Below are 20938 nucleotides of genomic sequence, written 5' to 3' on the forward strand. Positions count from 1 at the left end.
CTCAGAATTGTTCTGTAAAATAAATATATCAAATTCTGATTCTTTTGAGGATATAGTAGTAGTAGTATTTTCCCTCTTTAAACTATTATTTTAACATAAAAATATAATGTGGTTCAGTAAAATGAGATAAAAATGAAATGATGTGGAAGTATATTTTCAAGTTGAAATGTGCCTCAGTTAATATTTTAAACATTGAGTACTTTGGCATTTATGTTTTTGATTAAAAATAGTTGTATAGAGGATTTTCAGAATTAGTTCTTCTTTGGTGTTCTTTGTATTTAAGATTACGGGGCCACTGAACTACAGAAAAAGAAAGTTTAATTTTTCTAATAGTTATCTTTTGTAGCTGCATGTCCGACACTATTCTCAGCTCTTGTTTTATGCCTTATTTTTCTCAATCCTAGCACAGGGTGTTATTCTCTTCTTACACATGAGACAATGAACTTGGGAATATTAAGCAGTTTGCTCAGAGGTACCCACAGTTCAGAGTCACACAGCTGAGATTTGATTCCTGCTCTGCCCAATTCCATTAAATACTGAAACACCCTGGAGTTGAAAATTCTTTATCATTTTCTTCTGTAATTAGTTTTTCAGCAATACTAAAGTAGAGGGAAATTTGTTTGGAAAGGAAAACTTAAACCCATCAGTTAAAAAGCAACAATAATGGCGCTATTAACATTTAGGGTTTTCCTAGTGGCGCAGTGGTAAAGAATCCGCCTGCCAATGAAGGAGACACAAAAGAAGCTGGTTCGATCTCTGGGTTGGGAAGATCCTCTCAAGGAGGGTGTGGCAACCTGTCCCAGTATTCTTGCCTGGAACATTCCATGACAGAGGAGCCTGGTGGGCTAATAGTCCATGGGGTTGCAAAGAGTCGGACACTACTGAGCAAAGCATAGCAGCAGTGATGCTATTTATTGAGCACTTGCGATGATTCATGCACTTACATGAATCATCTCATTTCATCCTCACAAAACCCTTTTGCAGTTGCATTCACATCTTCCTCATCTTACAAATGAGAGACGTGTTTTGCGTAGGATGATTACACAGCTCCTAATCGCTGAATCCAAGACTCAGTCTGTCTGATTATCTTCCATGACTGTGTCTCCTTTTCATTGAAATCTGAATGTAACCATTACATATCTACATAATTGAATTCACTTTCAATTACATGCTGTTTAAAAATATATTAACTGTTGAAGAGTTTATTCTTGACTTAGGTCTGTTCTGCAGCTTGGTAGGTATGAATTTGTACAGATGAATTTGTACAGATTTGTAATTGAATTTGTACAGATCTAATGAAAAAGTATGTGACTTATAGTTGTTATTCTAAGCATGTCCCCCCCACCCCGTAATTAGATATCAGAATATTTTTATAGGTACTCAAAACTGTTGTTATGGCTTTTATCCTTCTAGGTTCCAGCAACCAAGTTTTTATATTTAAAACATGTTTACATAGTCATCAATTCATAGGGTCATAGAAGTTGATCTGGAGGATCCCCAAAATTATCTAATTTAACATCCATACTTCATGTTGTAGAACTTATGAAGTCAGGTTAAGTGACTTATTTATCTACATCACAGAGTTAGTACTGGCTAAGCAGAGTTAGAATCCAGGATTCCTATTTTGTAGCTCATGTGCCAATGAATTAATTAGGAGATACGAAGGCATATGCCTGAAGAAAGTAAATAATGCCTTAATTTATAAAAACGTTACCATTTACAAAGCAAGTGGTTCTACCTGGTGAGTTGATTTAGTGTGACAGTATACTTTCCTTTTAGTAGTAAAAAATGGTGGCATCAGGGTTTGATCAAAGCTGAAAAGAAACACTTTAGAGTATTAATAACCATTGACTCACTAAATCCAGAATGTTTAATGTCCACCGAACTGAAACACTCAGCTATCCAATGTAATCTGGCCCACATAATCTCTAAGCTAAAAATATCTGTCTTATGAAATAAACAAACTGAAGGTTTACTATTCCAGTTTACTTTTCTAGTGGTCATGAAAATGTGGTCAGAGATATAGGCAAAACCAATACAACAAAACACAGTTGCAATCAAATATAAAATCAAAGTCCCGTAAAGGGGTCACAGGAAACTCAGGGTCCTTGGTTTCAGAGAAGAGGAAATAAGAATGAGATCAGATAATTCAGAGACCCAGAGAAGCCTATCAGTCTTTAAAGAGAACCTCAACAGAAGTATATAAAACACCTCAAGGATTCTAGCTCATCATCCACAGATGGGTCTCATCTTTTCTTCATTCAGTACTCTCCTATCTGAATGTATAGAATTCTGGCAGTAGTTCCGTGTGTGTGTGTGTGTGTGTGTGTGTAAACACACCCCATTTGAGACTCCAGTAAATCTGCAGACTTTCTTCCCAGAAGATTACTCACATGCTCATCCATCATTTTCTTGAGATTCAAGGTGTTTGTAGCCTTGCCTGGAACTTCACTATGCACCCTGGTGTGAAAGATCTCTTTCCGTTCTTTCCTTTCAGCTCACAGATGCTTCCTGTGGAAAGAAAGGAATCCCGAGTCTTGTCTAAAACGAAGTGTGCGTGTTCTAACAGTGTGATAATTAGGTGGTTGCTTTGCTTTGGGTGTTGACATATGTCACACCCCCACTAGCCAGAGGATTTGCAAACCTGGGGCCCTAGACGTCCAGGTTTACTCCATGTCTTGGTTGGATTTCCGGGGAGTCCTGCCTTAAGGACTTGACTGCCTTACCAGGAACACAGGACTGTCTCTGGGGGGAAGGCAGCGCACCTCAGTGCCGGCTCCAAGCTTGCCAGTCCTTTGACCCAACTGTGTAAAAGGAGCTTTATTAACAAGCCCTAAAGAAGGCTTCGGAGAAGGCAATGGCACCCCACTCCAGTACTCTTGCCTGGAAAATCCCATGGACAGAGGAGCCTGGTGGGCTGCAGTCCATGGGGTCGCTAGGAGTCGGACGAGACTGAGTGGCTTCACTTTCACTTTTCACTTTCATGCATTGGAGAAGGAAATGGCAACCCACTCCAGTGTTCTTGCCTGGAAAATCCCAGGGACGGGGGAGCCTGCTGGGCTGCTGTCTGTGGGATCGCACAGAGTCAGACACGACTGAAGCGACTTAGCAGCAGCAGCAGCAAAGAAGGCTTAACAGACATGGGCTACTTCCATTTTTCTGAGGTCCTTGATATATGGAAAAATGAAAAAATGCTGAAACAGGGTTACAAAAACAGTGGTATACTTTAAAATGTTTACCTTTAACAACTTAATGCTTTTAATACCAGCAACATATAATTGTGCTATTCATAAGATAATTACAGGATTTATAAAAATGTTAATTTATGACTCACTTCAGGCAGTGTGGTCTGGTCAAAGGACCCAAGATCAGAGAGTGCGAAGGCTGCTTCCTTTTAATCCTGTGGGTCTGTCTCTGTGATTGCATGTGTAACTTCATTTGGAAATGACTTCAGAGGTCTCAATTTGAGGCTCTTTACATAAATGAGGCGGAATGGCCCTGTTGGCACCACCTGGAGGGGATCTGCAGGGAACTCTTCTGCAGGAGTAACTGGGATTGCCCAGAGTCCCTGACCTTCTCCTCCGAGCCCCTACCCTTCACAAGACGCCTGTGCCCTTGACTGGAGCTACAGGAGTACAGTCAGTGGCCTTACCCTGCCTCTCTTCCAAGGATCAAAATGGACTGTCTGTGCCATGCCAGGGTTCCAGGGATGGTCATCTGTTCTCCCCAGGATGACTTCAGCCCTTATTATGGTACTTCAAGTTCCTTTTGAGGGCAGACCCCCTTCCAAGCCTCACTTGAAGATGAAGTTCTAGATGCAAATATTCCTTCTAGGAGCAGCACCTTGACCTACATTCACTAGGTGTAAATCTCAGCTTCTGGGAGCCTGATGAGGGCAACACTGGGCCCAGGAGAGAGGGCTGGAAGCATGATGGAAGGTAGAAAAAGTGCCACCTTAAGGAAAGACTCTGGGCTTCCCCAGTGGCTCAGATGGTAAAGGGTCTGCCTGCAATGCAGGAGAACTGTGCTCAATCCCTGGGTCAGAAAGATCTACTGGAGAAGGGAATGGCTATCCACACCAGTATTCTTGCCTAAAAAGCTCCATGGACAGAGGAGCCTGGTGGGCTGCAGTCCATGGGGTTGCAAAGAGTCAAGGGATAGTAACAGTGACCCCCAGCTAGGGGTAGATTTGGGGAGTGGGATGGGAGGAGGGGCCAACAGCAGAAAGTTAGGTATCTGCCAGGTTCTGAGTAACTTCTGGCCTTGCTGTTGACTGAAGTCTATATCCATCTGCTTTTCACTGACCTCAGCTCTGCAGAGACAATTAGGCATTTGTAAAGGAACTTAAATGTTCTTACCAAAAAAAAAAAAGATGAAGTGATGAATGTGTGTTAAGTAACTAGATGGGGAGGAAATCCTTTCACAGTATATATCAAGTTACCACCATGTATACTTTAAGTATCTTACAATTTTATTTATCAGTTATACCTCAGTAAAACTGAAATTTAAAAAAGAAACAAAAGACTATGGGAAAAATAATAAAAGTAGTGTCAGTTTTTTTTAAGGGCTTCCCTGGTGGCTCAGATGGTAAAGAATCTGCCTCCTATATACAGGAGACCTGAGTTTGATCCCTGGGTTGGGAAGATTCTGGAGAAGGAAATGGCAACCCACTCCAGTATTCTTTCCATAGAGAGAGGAGCCTCTCAGGGGGCTACAGTCCATGGGGTCCCAAAGAGTTGGACACAACTGAGCTATGGATCATATCGTGAAATCGTGAGTGTCCATTTTAACTAGTGAGGAAAAGCATTTCCTTTTTGGAAATGCTGCTTTCCTTAAAATTTTCCAGAATATTCAGCCCTGCCTGAGATGTGTGGACCTGCCCAGAGGGCAGAGTGACATGGTCCAGCCATTAGTGTTTGGGTACCTAGAAGGTATCTGTATCCTTCTAACTGTCCATCTATTCATCCAACCAGCCATGCACTCAACCACCCATCCATCCACCCACCAAACCAACTAACCAACAGACATTGATTGAACTGAGCTCTCTATTAACCACTAGGGAATTAATAGGCAACATGACAGATTTTATCTTTGTCCTCATTGAGGTTATAGCCTAGCAGATTTTAATTAAACATCTGTTTAATGCTGCCTTCACAGTCCACAAGTTGTTTAAACAATTGAGATGACTTAAAGAGCTTTAACTTTAGCTCTTTAAGTCTTCATGTCTTTTTTACGCTGTAAAAAATTGTAATGGATTACTCTTCGTACACTTAGGAACCCCATTCTAGACATCAAATGTGCAAAGACTGGATAGGAAAATCTACAGAGAGTCATGCCAGGATGAACGTCTTCTGATTTGTTTAAGTGTTTATCTCTTCTGCATGCTGTGCTGTGATCAGTCACTCAGTTGTGTCCGACTCTCTGCAATGCTGTGGACCATATCCAGCCAGGCTCCTCTGTCCATGGGGATTCTCCAGGCAAGAATACTGGAGTGGGTTGCCATCTTTCTTCAGGGGACCTTCCCGACCCAAGGATCGAATCTGTATCTCCTGAATTGGCAGATTATTTACCACGGTGCCACCTGTATCTCTCCTGCTACTGCTGCTGCTGCTAAGTCGCTTCAGTCGTGTCCAACTCTGTGGGACCCCATAGACGGCAGCCCACCAGGTTCCCCCATCCCTGGGATTCTCCAGGCAAGAACACTGGAGTGGGTTGCCATTGCCTTCTCCAATGCATGAAAGTGAAAAGTGAAGTTGCTTAGTTGTGTCCGACTCTTCGCGACCCCATGGACTGCAGCCTACCAGGCTCCTCTGTCCATGGGATTTTCCAGGCAAGAGTATTGGAGTGTGGTGCCATCGCCTTCTTCGTGTATCTCTCCTATTGAATGGTAAATTGCTTGAAGGTAGGGCCTGGGTCTTCAGTTTTTTTTAAACCTGCACTAAGCACAGTGGCTGGCACATAGTGGATACTTTCTAAATGTTTGTTAAAAGAATGCCGTCTGGGGAGTCAGAAGTCTCATATCGAGGCTCGCCACTGCTGCTATGATATTCTGTTCTTGGCTGCATCATCTCCTGGGTCTTGATGGGGAGGAGCTCTGTGTAAACCAGTGTGTTCATTCAGTCCTCTGCACAACTGTGCAAACCTTCCTTCAAGAACGGTTCCAAGAAGCCAAAATTCATCCCTCTACCATGTTTCTTGCTCCAGGACAAACCTGGAATTTCACTCAGGTTTTCCTGCAAGCAGTTACTTGTTCAGTTGCTCAGTCGTGTCTAACTCTTTGTGACCCCATGGACTGCAGCATGCCAGTCTTCCCTGTCCATCACTATCTCCTGGAGTTTTCTCAAACTCATGTCCATTGAGTCAGTAATGCCATTCAGTCATCTCATCCTCTGTTTTCCCCTTCTCCTCCTGCCTTCAGTCTCTCCCAGCATCAGAGTCTTTTCCAATGAGTCAGTTCTTCACATCAAATGGCCAAAGTTTTGGAGCTTCAGCTTCGGCATCAGCCCTTCCAATGAATATGCAGAGTTGATTTCATTTAGGATTAACTGGTTTGATCTCCTTGCAGTCCAAGGGACTCCCAAGAGTCTTTTCCAACTTGGAAAAACAGCAAACTCCCCTCAGGACCACTTGATCTAGGCCTGTGTTAGCCTCCACACTCTCACTTTCTTGAGCGCCCTGAATCTAGGGTTTATTTTGTTTCCTTGTTTCTCCTGTGATCCAGGGCATGATGGTGTAAATTGGGAATTGAGGGCATGTTTGGTACTGTCCCAACTTGACATAAGGAATGTCACCTAAATTATTTAAGATCTGAAAATATGTTTTCTACCCTCTACAGATGGTCACTTTCCCCTTAATAAAGCATGTCTGACAGTCACACTTTATTGGTGTGGCTAGGAAGAAAATGTCATAGACTTGAGAAAACATAATAATTCAGAGAGTGACACATTTCAGAGAAGAAATAAAGCTGTAGGCTACTTTGAAAAGAAGTAAAAAAAAAGAAGTAAAACCATAGGAAACCATGATTTCATTGGAACAAACATTCTGCGTCTTCAGAAAGTTTTTACTTAAAAAAAGAGGGTGACCTCTAGGGCATGGTACATGTGTGTCTATACATTCGTGGAAGTCGCCTCTTTCTGATTTTTTAGGGACCTTCTCTTTGCAAACACTCCCCACTTAGTACCTTGTAAGTTTTTAATACAGTTGCTAACATAGCAGTTTGCACGTAGGCTTTGGTCAGGCTACTTCTTGCAAATCGTAGCTACCATGCTGAAGTATAAAATCACTAACCATTTTCATCAAGGTCTAAAGGTCTGCATAGTATCATACCACGTGGAATTTTTAAACCAGAAATTTCTACCGCAATAAGGGTTAAATAGCACCCCGTGAGATACCATATGGAGAATTCAAGTGCTTGCCACAGTGCAGTCACTTTACTGTGTTTTTTTTATAGCTTTCAATCATAGAACTATTTAGTACACTGTCATAGATAATTTGCACATCCCAGAAGTTCCCATTGGTAATAATCTAGGATTATTTTAACAAAACAATGGTCCCCTTTCCTGTTTGGTAGATAACTAAGGCTTTGTTTTTCCAAGTATGTTCATTCAAATTTCCCTGTGGTTTAATTTTCCAAAATTGATGCTTTCTCACATGGAATACATTATTGTTTTGTTTTGTTTTGTTTTAATCTACCTCTCATGGATTGAATAAAGGATGGTGAGTGCTGTGCGTGTTCGCTAGTCAGAGTCTGAGATCAGTATCAAGGCAGGATTCTCTGAGGCTCAGTGCTGAGATCTGGTTCCACCGATTCTTTTTCTTCTCAACAAAAGTGAAAGTGAGAAAGGAAAGAAAGGCCAGAATGGGAGGGTGGCTGGAAACTGCGGTGTTTTACTTGTTCATCTCAGTAGATGGAGAAAAACGTGGTAATGCTGAAAGCTGCCCTTTGTTTATAACACACAATTCATGGCAGCAGTCTTTATAGGCTTCCCTGGTGGCTCAGATGGTAAAGCGTCTGTCTATAATGCAGGAGACCTGAGTTCGATCCCTGGGTCAGGAAGATTCCCTGGAGAAGGAAATGGCAACCCACTCCAGTACTCTTGCCTAGAAAATCCGTTGGATGGAGGAGCTTGGTGCAGGCTACCGTCCATGGGGTTGCAAAGAGTCAGGCACGACTGAGCGACTTCACTTCACTTCACTTCACTTCAATGGCATTTAGCAAATGTGAGAAGATACAAGCTTTCTTGATTACTTAGATCTAAATGTTTATTCAAGCTTCCCTGAGAGCTTTTCTTCATTTATACAGAGTTCTCTCCACTGGACAAATGTCCATTTTTAAGTGTGGACTCAGTGTATATGAAACAAGTTTTCACAGCATCCAAATTCATTTCATTTGGTCAGGACTTCTTGTTGGTGAATTTAATTAAAACTGGATTTTTAAAAAACTGAGTTGAAGCAATATTTAAATGGATGGCTTATATCAAAAAATTTTATAGTTTATGAAAGACATTAGTGCTGATATAAAAAAAAAAAGAAAAGGAATGGAAAACAAATTGCCACTTGAAAATATTTCCAAGACTGTTCTTAGCAGTATAGGATTAGCAGTATTTTCCTTTTCAGTGTCGATGTTGTATGGACACTGGAGACAGTTGTGCACTGTGAATATTACTGCTGCGACGAAGGAGAAGGGAAAAGATATAGGTTTGCAGCCGAGCCTGAGGATGGCACCAAGCCAGTGCCCTGAAAAATGGCAAACATGTCACAGCTAACAGCTGGACGCAGAAATATTTCCCTTTAATTTGGATGGATAAAATTTTTTTCACAGCAGGGCACTCTCAGAAGAGGACAACATCAAAGAGGGCGGGTCTCTTCAGTCAGACATCAGCTGGCTCCAGGATGGAGCAAAATGAATGAACTGTCAGGACTTTTCCAGCATGTAGGCTTCTGCCAAGTGAAAAGTTGAAGGTTCAGTGGCTTGTTCGGATCACAGACAAAGTCCTGATAATGCAAGCCTGATTCCCCAAGTCTCCCCTCCGATCAGCAGACAGGATGTCTGAAGAAGCTTCTGGGTTGATGGATGGCAGACTTTGTATGGATGACCACTGCTGTCCTCGGAGATAAGGGAGATTCACCAAGTGCTCAGTGGCTCTCAGGAGCTCTCAGTCTCTGTGCTGGAATCCTCAGTCACCCACTCTCCTCTGCCAGGCTGCAGCATAGCAGCCACTGCCCCAGAGTGTGACAGAAACACCCATTTCATCTCTGTCCGTGCCCAGCTCTCTGAGGCAGACTTCACAAATACCACCACCGGTGTTTTATGGTTTATTGACACTTTTCAACTGTTTTTCTGATTACCATATTTCAGTCTTGACTTATATGTTAGTATTATCTGCAAACTCAACATAAACCTCTAATGATTTTCTAATATTTCTGGAACTTGATGAATGTGAATTGACAAAGTACAGTATATAGCTTTATATCAGCATTACTGAAAATACGGCAACGGTGTATATAACCATTACTCATTTCTTTTATGGGGCATTTATTACTTGACCTTTGAAACCTCAACTCAAAACCTTGGCATTCCAATGTACTCCAAACCAGAAGGAGAGGGAAGAGTTTTCTTATGAAAAATAGCAATGAAACAACTTAATTCTAATGGAGAGAGAAAATATTGAAATAAAAAAAAGTGTAGTATTACATATTTGAGAAAAAAAAGTGGGAAAACTGAACACAAATAACTCTGGTCACACTAGCCAATATTTGCTTTAAGGAAGAAGCTTTCATTTTAAAATGTGTATCTTCCTCCATAGATTTATACCCTAGCCATTTTTTGATGGTCCTTGTCATAGCGCATGGTCAGCAGGAGGAGAGTGGTGTCTTTATCCAGTAGTGCATGCTTGCTTTGTGTAAATTTGACTAATGGGTTAAGTAATTCTCACTAAATTGGTATTTTCTCTGAATGATAGGAGTTTGTTTTATAAATGACGTTGTTAATTATTATGAACATGTTTTATAGCCCTCATTCTTACATATTAAGAGTTTTAAGCAGTTTTAATGAAAGAGTTCTACTAGTTCTCCTTGATAGGATGAGTGGGATGTGATGAAAGCAATAGTCACATGGTGGCCTATGATTCAGGAACATTTCCTCCTTGTCACACAGACCTGCTATGTGACTGTGGGCAACTCATCTCCCCTTTCTCAGCCCAAAGTATCAGATCTGTAAAATGGAATAAATGTTCCAGTCTACCTTCTAGGTCAGTTATAAGGATCACTGAAGGTTGGGAAAGTATTTTATAAATCAAAATACCACCAGATGCATATGACCTGGTCATTAGCTGCTGTTCTTTCTTTGTGTTTAGGTGGTGGCAGATGCTTCACTCCTTTGAGAGTATTGCTTTGTGGTCTCTATTCTCAAGGCTGGATTTAGCTGGAGTTGAGAGTTTACAAGTAAAAAGGTTAGGAGACCACACTGGTGTGGTCCTTGCTGTCCTCCTCTCTGGATTGGGAAGCAGTGCCCAGAAGCCATGGCTGACAGTGCTCCCTGTTGATCTGATTCCCCAGGCTGCCATCCACAAATGTCCCCTGCCCCTCATCCAGGTACATTTGACTGCACAGATAGCTCATGTACCTGGACCTTGTTCAAGGTTCATGTGCATATGAGATACTGTGAGTTGGGGCCTCTTCTAGCTAGAAATGTCAGTGTCTTCAGAAGTCAAGCAGTTCTACATGGTAGGTATTGTTCAGTAAGAGGGCTGAAGCCACAGCAAATTAAAACACTTCCTAGCGGGCGACAGTCCCATGGGTTGCAAAGAGTCAGACATGACTGAGTGACTGAGCATGAACAACCTGTTAGTTACAGAAGCTCCAGGAGTGCTCTTAAAGGTGTGGTAGGTACCTGTGTTTGTGTTAACTTTAGCAAATGGAAAATGTAGGACTGGAAAAATGCTTCCTTACTGTTTTTTCTAGAGAATATTCACATTTATCCAGCATTTTCAGTATTTTATTTTTTGATAGACTCATCAGAGGAACAAAAACATAAATGACTGGCTTATTGCTACACCCCATCTATGTTATTTCCAACTTTTTTTTTTTCTCTCTCTCTTTGAACAAAAGTTGATTTCCTGATGTGTACAAAGCTTTGTGTAAGATACTGATGGGTAAAAGCTTAAAATATTAAAAATGCATTCCTGCCCTCAGTGAGCTTGCAATCTTCTGGTCTTATAGTCTTAGCAATAATGAGTTTCCAAACGCTGCACATATTATCCTGTGGTCACGGTCCATGAGCAGGTTAGTAGATGAAGCCTGGGCTGACGTGTCCCATCTAATGTGATGGCCTCAGAATAAGCTAATGCTTTTTGGACTCTTACTGTCTGCCCAGCACTGATTTAAGTCCTTCACCTACACTAGCTCATTTGATTTTCATATGAGCCCTATGACTGGGACTGTCAGTAGCATCATTTTTTCAAAGAAGGTCTCACCTTCCTGAAGAGTTAAGTAACTGCCCAGAGTCACTTGGCCAGCAGACATGAAGCTGTGATTGTAACTCACACACATTGGAGCTGACACCCACAGGCGTGCTCTTAACCTCTGCCCTCCACCCCCTCTCCAGTTCCTATTGACTAGGATGACTTCTATTGCATATTTTCATTAGTAATACTTTAGAAATTCCCCTCTAACAATTATAATATTAAAAGTAAAGTCTTTTATTGAGCAATAAAGGTATTGGGTTTTTTAACTTTTCACAGTTCAGTCAGGAATTATTCTTGTGTAAATAGTTGCAAAACAGATTCTTACCTCTTATCTTCTGATACAAAGAAATCTCACAGTAAAACATTTTTATCTATCTTTGCAAACTATAGTTTTCAATTGAGTTTCTCAAATTACTAATACACTTGATTATTGAAGCCCTCATTTTCTGAATTTAACAGAAAGATGGGGCCATCTAAGGTAGTGTGTGGAGAATAGGTAGAGAAGATCTGAGAAACCATCTTTGTGTCTATTCTTCCCTGGATTCTCCAAGTGCTGTGAGAGGTCTTAAAACAGTGCTGGGTTCTCAGGTCTAAACTGGGAAACTCCCTAAGACCTCTCCTCAACCCTTTTCTGAGGGCTTCCCTGCTGGCTCAGATAGTAAAGAATCTGTCTGCAGTGTGGGAGACCTGGCTTGATCCCTGGCTTGGAAAGAGCCCCTGGAGGAGGGCATGGCTACACACTCCAGTATTCTTGCCTGGAAAATCGCTATGGACAGAAGAGCCTGGTAGGCTACAGTCCATGGAGTTTCAAAGAGTCGGGCATGACTGAGCGACTAAGTACAGCACATGGACATAGACACAACTGTTTATTACATTTTAATCATCTTATGAAAACCACCTTTGCATTTCATAGACTTGAAAGAACTTAAGTTCAAAAAGATGTAATATTTTCTTTAAAAAGCCCTGGTGGTTAGCGCTTAGAATGGATTTTTAATCGCATTTAGTGGTGGTTTCTTCTCAAGTTTTGAATAAAATTTGAGATCTTTAAGAAGCTATTTAATTATTGTGAGAATTCAGTTCACTTCAGCGTATTTTGAGTTCCTCCAATGTGTTAGGCCTTGTTTTAGATGTTTGGGTATAAAATGTGCACCCTCACCTTAGCTTTTTGGGGGGAAAGCTGAAGGATACCGGTGTTTCAGTATAGGACCAAATGCTGCTGTCTGGGTCCTTGGCGTAGGGACCTGGCACGGTGTGGAATCACAGGAGAGGGAGCCTGAGACATCTCCCTGCTAGCTGAAAACTGGCTAAGCCTTTCAAATACAACCTTTGGTCTTTTCTTTTTCCTCTGTTTCATGCCAAGATTCAGAGAACCAGGTTCTGGGAGGAGTGGATTAATGTTTAATGTTATAATAATTTAAGTTTCTTTTGTTTAAGGTTCTTGGCTCTCTTTATTTGTAGTATTGAATGAGGTGTGAGGAGGCCTCATTGTGCCTCTGACTAGAGTCTGTTTGTTGAAGTCCCTAATTTCTGGGCTTCCCTGGTATCTCAGATGGTAAAGAATCTGCCTGCAATGCAAGAGACCTGGGTTCAGTCCCTGGGTTGGGAAGATCCCCTGGAGAAGGGAATGGCTACTCACATCAGTATTCTTGCTTGGAGAATCCTCATGGACAGACAAGCCTGGCAGGCTATAGTCCATGGGATCACAAAGAGTTGGATACGACCGAGCAACTAACACAGCACTATACAGCTAACTTTTGGAGACCCCTTTTTCTTATGTATATAATTGCTCCTGGGTTTCCTCGTGGTGTCAGTTCCAGCACCCACCGTGGATACCCTACTCTTCATCATTCAAGATCCCTTATACAAGCTGGACTAGTGCATTTGGCCCTGAGCTGTCCTCCGTGATTGGTTGAATCCAATCTGAGGGTGCAAACTCCCAAGAGAAACTTGCGAGAAACAAAACTCGCAAGAGAAACAAAAGCTGACTGTAAGCTGATGAGGTTAGAACTGGTGCTCTCTTCCCTATCTCATTTTCCTGACCTCTCAATGTGGCTGTGGTACTCAATGGTCTAACAGAAGAAATGGAAGCTTATCTGGCAGAGGAAGTGCTCTGTCTGCCATTTTTCCAACAAGGTCCCCCCTTCCCTGCCAGCCCTTGGTGATGTCCCAGCGCCTGCATCAGAGAGCAAAGGTAAGGTTTGTTGAGGTGGTGGGTGCTTCCTGATGAGCTTTCTTTGTATCTGTTTTTAAAGTAGACTCAGGCAACTTTTATCTGATTTTATAGTGTAATTACATTTATGACGTCTTTGAATTAAAATGGACCCCTTGCTTTAAAAGACTATTGAAAGCCCTTCTGGTAAAAATAAATGAACGCTCTGCTCTGCTCTCCCACTCCCTGGAAAACTATAGCACAAAATGCCTGCATCCCAGTCATATGATGGCTTCTGGGCTGCGAAGGAGTGATGGACATTTGCAATGTTTCCAGGCCATCAGATCAGATGATTTTTCTTGAAAGTGCCCCCAGCTGTAGCAGATTGATTTTCAGGGGTAGAAAAATTCCTTTACAGCAGGGTTTACCAACTTAGGTGCTTCATGAGGCTGAGCAGCTAAGTAAATGAGTGAAGTAAGGAACAGCTAAGAATAGGGGAGGGTAGGGAGGATAGGGAAGGAGAAAAGCCCATGGCTGATCTCAGGGTGCCACTTTGAAGGCGACCTAAGTTTCCGTGGATTAGTCCTAGAGATTGAGGACCTATCTTCTGATTTTTTTCCTCAGGAAAAATTAAAAATTAGATAGAATTTCCAAAATTTTAAAACACTTGTGGAAAAGCAAAATTGGTCAAGCATTCAACCCAAGAGTCACCAGTTTGCAGATCTTGTTTTAGAGATACAGATTGCTCAGAGCCACCCATATACGTAAATTTCTATCATTCAGAAGATGTTTTTCTCTGTATTACGTTAAAATGGGCCCAAGTCAGTCACCGCTGCTGCTGCTGCTAAGTCACTTCAGTCGTGTCCGACTCTGTGCGACCCCATAGATGGCAGCCCATCAGGCTCCCCCGTCCCTGGGATTCTCCAGGCAAGAACGCTGGAGTGGGTTGCCATTTCCTTCTCCAATGCATGAAAGTGAAAAGTGAAAGTGAAGTCGCTCAGTCGTGTCCAACCCTTAGCGACTCCATGGACTTCAGCCCACCAGGCTCCTCCGTCCATGGGATTTTCCAGGCAAGAGTACTGGAGTGGGGTGCCATTGCCTTCTCCTAGCTTACACTATTTCTGTGATGATTATTGTTGTTAATGTAAGTTGGCAGCATTCATAAATGACAAAGCCGTGGATAAACCTCTCATGACCAGCTTATTTAAGACACAACACTGGTGCGGTTTTCACTCATGTTCTCATTTTTTAACAATTTATTTATTCTTGGCTGCACTGGGTCTTTGTTGCTGTGCAGGCTTTTCTCTAATTGTGATGAGCGGGGGCTACTCTCTAGTTGCAGTGTTTGGGTTTCTCGTTGCAGTGGCTTCTCTTGTTATGGAGCACAGGCTCTAGGCTCATGAGCTCAGTAGCTTTAGCTCCCAAGCTCTAGAGCACAGGCTCAAGAATTGTGGCACACAGGCTGGGTTGCTCCTAGGCATGTGGGATCGTCCCTGATCAGGGATCGAATCCATGTCTCTCTTGCCTGGAAAATCCCATGGATGAAGGAGCCTGGAAGGCTGCAGTCCATGGGGTCGCTGAGGGTCGGACACAACTGAGCGACTTCACTTTCACTTTTCACTTTCATGCATCGGAGAAGGAAATGGCAACCCACTCCAGTGTTCTTGCCTGGAGAATCCCAGGGACAGGGGAGCCTGGTGGGCTGCCGTCTATGGGGTCGCACAGAGTTGGACACGACTGAAGTGATTTAGCAGCAGCAGCAGCACTGGCAGGCAGCTTCTTTACCACTGGGCCACCAGGGAAGCCCTGCTGTTCTCATTTAAAGTGGTTTAGTGTTCTAGGAAAGTAAGATTGTAGCAAAGAGTGCAGTTCCCTGATCTTCAGGATTGCAGTGAAGTCTTTCACATAGTGGTTTTCAGTTAATGGCATGCATGGTTTATAATGAGTGACAGTTTGTGTGATCATTATCTCAACCACATGTGTGGCATTTCAGTAAATATTATTGGTTTGTAAACTATAAAAATATCCTTAAAAAGGTAAGAATGAGCTCTCCCCTTATCTTTCTCGTCCTGTTGATACAGGATAAAAGAAAAAGTACAGACCACAACCAGGGGTTTTAAAATAGCAACAAAGCAATCAGAAAGGCAATCAGTGGGTGCATATTACTGAGAGTTTTCCAGGAGGATAACACAGATAGTTTCTAACTTTGGGTAAGATAATCTGCTCCTCTATTTTAACAACCCATGCCAAAATTGATGTACACAGAAATAGATGACTAGACTTTTCATTTATTGCTTCACTTTGATTTAAAAAACCGGAATAAGTTCAAAGTATAATATATAAATGCCAAAAAAGAGAATGTTAACACTTTGTCATATTTGCTTCAGAAACTTTTTTTTCTTTAAAGAAAAATAAAGCATTTCAGATATATGTGTGTTCCCTTTGTTATCCTTCCATCCCCTTCTTTCCCAAGGCCAGGACTCTGATGAAGTTAATGGTGAATCCTTCCAGCATGTTTATTGTAAACAGATACAGATAGATAGACATATTGCTATCTGTATATTACAATATACACTATATTAAAATATACAATTGCGTTATTTTGTATATTTTGAAATGTTAACAAATGATATCATATGCATTAATCTGCAACTGATTTTCTCAATCAACGTTATGTTTTTGATGTTTTGATCTATATCAACTAGATCTGAATACAAACAGGTTTTGTTCATTCATTTTAAGTGTTTAGTACTTTTTTGTTGAATACATAAACCACAGTTAGTTTATTCTTCTGATATGGATATTTCTCTTTTTTATACTTATTTGCTATTAAAAGTTGTGTTCCAGTGAACACCCTTGAACTTTTCTCCTTAGGCACAGGTATCAGAATTATATTGGAGTAGTTTCCTAGAAGTGAACTTGCTGAGTCACAGGAAATATGCATTGTCAAGTTTATTTCAGCATTGCCAAAATGTTCTCCAATATGACTGTGCCATTTTATACTCCCTTTCAGCAATGCTAGGACTAGCTTTGTAAAACAAATATGCTTTCTACAGTTTCGAGGGGTTCGCGTTACAAAATTTAACCCTTTTCCTTCCAGGTGTCCTGTGTGTTTCTTTACGTGTGTTTCCCCTACCTCTAGCTTCCTTAGAAAAAAACAGAGCAAGTATAAAACTATGGTGGTTCATATTCATGGAGAATAAAGTGCACAGTTTTCAGCAAAACTATGCTTGACTCAAGGATTCTTTCAAGGAATTTTTTCCTAAATTTGACTCTTACTTTCATTCTTACCATTTGAACGAATTCAATTTCTGACCTCTTTGACATTTTCATTGGTCCTGAGGAGATTATCTAAACATTGTGTAAGATTTTTTATATTTTTCTTCTTATTTTAAATCTTTTGAAAGGTAATGAAAACAAAATAACTCTTGGTCTTGGCATTAATAAATCTCCTCAAATTCCTTAACATTTTTAGACCTGTTAGGTATCTATCTTACAGTTACATTTTAGCGTCACACAAATGTAGATGTTGGTGCAGCCTCCAATAACAGCTTCTCGACCTTGAAATTGTTGCAGCTGCTGTGGACTGAAATCTGCTGAAGCATTTCCCCACTTGTGGTTGCTTGTCTCCCAGAAGGACAAATGTCAGCCCGTCTGGGCACAGGGACAGTGTCCTTGTATAGTTCAGATGCATGTGGAATTTTATCTCCCTCTTTTTTAAAAAATTCTTTTACTGAACTCTGAAATGAAAACAAAGTTGAGCTAATGATGGAGATTAATAACAACACACAAATTGGGATGCAGAACTTTTTTGAAAAGTTCCTCTTTAGAGCTTACATGTGGATATAGTGGTTTTTCCAATTTTATTCTACTTTTATTAGGAAAATGAACAGAAATAGGCATCACTGACTGCTGGGCCCTTGTTACTTTTTCAAGAAACACAGTTTAAATGTTTAACAACACAGGCTAGAAAGGGCCCCAAGATGGCCTTGAGCCAAATGCAAAGGTTCATGTTTTTGGCCAGCCTCCCTAAATAACTTCGGCTCGAGGTGCTGCCCATATTAGCATGATGGATCCCATTGAGGAAATCTCACATGCTGAGAATGTATGTTGTTATGACTTGACATTTTATGGCATTTATGAAACTCTTATTTTGGCAGGGGGGATAAAAGCAATCATTACATTTGGATTTTGAAAGATCCCTCTGGCTGTACTTGAGAGACTAGGTTGGAAGGGCCTGAAGCAGCAGCAGGGAAATCTGTCAAGGGACTTTTGTAGTCCTTCAGGCGAGAGAGGAAGCTGGTTCAGGTAGGATGGTGATGGTGGAGAGGGAGAGATGGATGCATGTGAAAAAGTTTTAGGAGGTAAATTCAGCTGGATTTGGTGATGGCTGGGCTCTGGGTGCTAAGGGAAAGAACAGTATCAAGCCTGATTGAGTTTCCTCATTTCTGATGGGGTGCACACTTACGGGATCTAACTTGGTAAGTGGGATTTTTGTCAGGTTTCATGTGAAACAGTGTAATACTGGTATCAGGCTGGAGCAGGGGAGGCTCAGCTTCAGGCTATGTGCTCAGTGTTTGATACTTTGGGGAAGCCTGGCAAATAACCATCTACTTTTCCTCAAAGCAAGTAGCATTTTCACCAGGCAGGCAAGAATTGTAGGATTCCTGTAATCACAATATACTTAGTTTAAGGAGGTTATTGCTGAAACAGTGTGGGAGAAAACACTTTTTTATACTTATTTTGGAGACTGACTGGCTAATGTCTGGTGTTCAGATGAGCTAACACTCAGCGACACCCGTGATGTGTAAACGTTAGAGAGTTTAACTTGCTGTTGAGGACATTGGCTGGAAGCATGAAGGAGAACTGCACTTCTCCAAGTGCTTCATAAGTATTTTCACCAGCAGCTGTCATGGAAGGTTTGTTCATGGGAGAGGGACAGGGCAGAGGGCTGGGTCCTCAACATTTTGGGCTCCATTATAGATAGATAGGGAGAAGGCAATGGCACCCCACTCCAGTACTCTTGCCTGGAAAATCCCATGGACAGAGGAGCCTGGTGGGCTGAAGTCCATGGGGTCGCTAAGAGTGGGACACGACTGAGCGACTTCACTTTCACTTTTCACTTTCATGCATTGGAGAAGGAAATGACAACCCACTCCAGTGTTCTTGCCTGGAGAATCCCAGGGACGGGGGAGCCTGGTGGGCTGCCGTCTATGGGGTCACACAGAGTCGGACACAACTGAAGTGACTTAGCTTAGCTGCATAGATAGATAGTGGTATTCAAAGAACTGATGGCTTTGTACAGTGTCACATGGGCTGTTGACAGCAGACTCAAGATTGCGACTTTGAGCCTTTGAACCAATTTCCTAAAACGAAAATAAGAGCAACAAAATAAGTACCGTGTAATAATCTTACCTAAATAGGAAATCTGTCATCAGGTTGCTTACGGAGCAGATGTATCTACCACATGAAATGCTCCCATTTCCTGCTATCATCCCTAAACTAAGATTTTAAAGTCATTATCTTAAATATAATCTAGGACTCTCTTCATTCTTCTCAGGCTACATTGATTATCAACTATAATCATTCTAGCCTGCTACCCAGTCATAGCTTCTCCAACCATTATATTGATTAGGTTGGCTTCATCTCTAGTTTTATTTGTGGGGGTTAGTGGAAAGATTGGGGGTGAAGACGAATGAGTTCAAGAAAAGCCAAAAAAAAAAAAAAAAAAAACCAAAACCAAAAAACAAATCAACTGTTTTAAAATGACTGATGATGATAAAAAGAACTGTCATCACTAAGTCTTTTGGCCCCCAGAATAGAAATGCTGAGCTAAATTAATATGAATGACCTTACTAATTTTAGGGCTGAAATGTAACCAGTGAGGCGCTCCAGGAGACGTGTTCTCTGTGTCTGTTTGGAAAAGAAAAGCGGAAAGGCTGATTAGCAAGAATGAGACTTAATTTCTCAGGATGCTCTGCGGAACACAATCTTACTGCTGATTTTTCTTTAAAAGGCCCAGTTTTGCCATGATCCTTCTGAGAACTGTACCCCTTGCTTCCTGGCTGCCCCTAGGACTGAGGATGGCCTTCCAGAATTGCTGCCCATATATAACTCCCCAATCCACCCTTCCAGATACCCCAGCCTCCAAGGTGCTCAGGGCTGGCCTGGTTTCTGGAAGTGGGGGCTGATTGTCTCTGCTGTTAGCCCTGATTCCAACATCCTGGGCTGGCCAGTTGTTTAGCAGAAGGTTTTTGGTCCCATGCTCATTGCCTGGGATTCCATTACCTTGGATGTGATCTTGAAAGAAAATCTGCTTGAGGTGATCTAAGGCAATAATGATTAGACCGACCTCAGTTAAGACATTTTAAATCCATAGGAAACTTTTATTATTTTTTTCTTTCCCTTTGCGAGGGTCCCTCTTTTTTGATGACTCCTCTCCTAATAGTTTCAGGTCCTGACAGCTGAAGTCCTACATCTTCTGCGAGGTGAGAGTCCATTTCTTTCAATCCAAATCAGAGTCTAATTTTATCAGTCTGAAACAGCTCCATAATGCGCCAACCCCTGCTAGGTGTCACCCGGCTTGTTGAGCCGACAGTCCCTGCCTCCCAGATGCCTTCGACCAGTTACGTGTTTGAGACGAGGGCCTCTCATGTGGATGTTCCAGCCATGTCAGCGTGGCCTCGCCTCTCAGCTTGCTTTGTTTATCCAGCAGCTCATTACTAAAGAGTAGCCTGTCAAAAAGAGGTTAAATATTCTTTGGGAAACATGGTCACTCACATCCTTGAGATGCCACAAATATGTTTAATAAAGGGAAGATTGGCTTGATAAGAAAAACGTGATTGACTTGCATCACCAGAAAATGTTTTTCTACTGTTATTCTAGTTGAGTTTCCACAAGCATTCCTGAGCACTAGCAAACCTATGGGCAATAAATTGCTGCAGCCAACACATAAAGACACCAAGGGAAGCAGGGGAAATGATTGCTGATGATTCGTTCTAACTACTTGACCTTCTGACCTCTTCTCTAGATATATGACCAAGATGGGACACTACAGCACTTTATTGATGGTGGGGAACCTAGTAAGTCGAGCTGGATGAGGTATATCCGATGTGCAAGGCACTGCGGAGAACAGAATCTAACAGTAGTTCAGTACAGGTAAAGTATACCTTGATTTACCACTTACAAAGCCGAAGCCCTTTGCCTTGCATATATAAATTCAGGCTTGCTGCTAGTTTTGAAAAAATCCTGCAGAGTCCTGAAGAACTCTGCAGGGCTGGCAGGAATTTCTTTCTTTTTTTTTTTTTTCTGCTAGGTTTGTGAT

General features: G+C 41.7%; 1 protein-coding gene across 2 annotated transcripts in view; it reads left to right on the forward strand.

Moving 5' to 3' along the window:
• Nucleotides 1-20938, forward strand: part of PRDM6 (PR/SET domain 6) — a 108527-nt gene that overhangs the window by 55687 nt on the left and 31902 nt on the right. For both annotated transcript variants that reach the window (XM_027546978.1, XM_027546979.1), the window contains one exon: nucleotides 20645-20772. In XM_027546978.1, coding sequence (XP_027402779.1) covers nucleotides 20645-20772 — 128 coding nt within the window. The remainder of the gene's footprint in view (nucleotides 1-20644; nucleotides 20773-20938) is intronic.

This window comes from Bos indicus x Bos taurus, chromosome 7 (assembly GCF_003369695.1).
Source record: "Bos indicus x Bos taurus breed Angus x Brahman F1 hybrid chromosome 7, Bos_hybrid_MaternalHap_v2.0, whole genome shotgun sequence".
Taxonomy (NCBI): domain Eukaryota; kingdom Metazoa; phylum Chordata; class Mammalia; order Artiodactyla; family Bovidae; genus Bos; species Bos indicus x Bos taurus.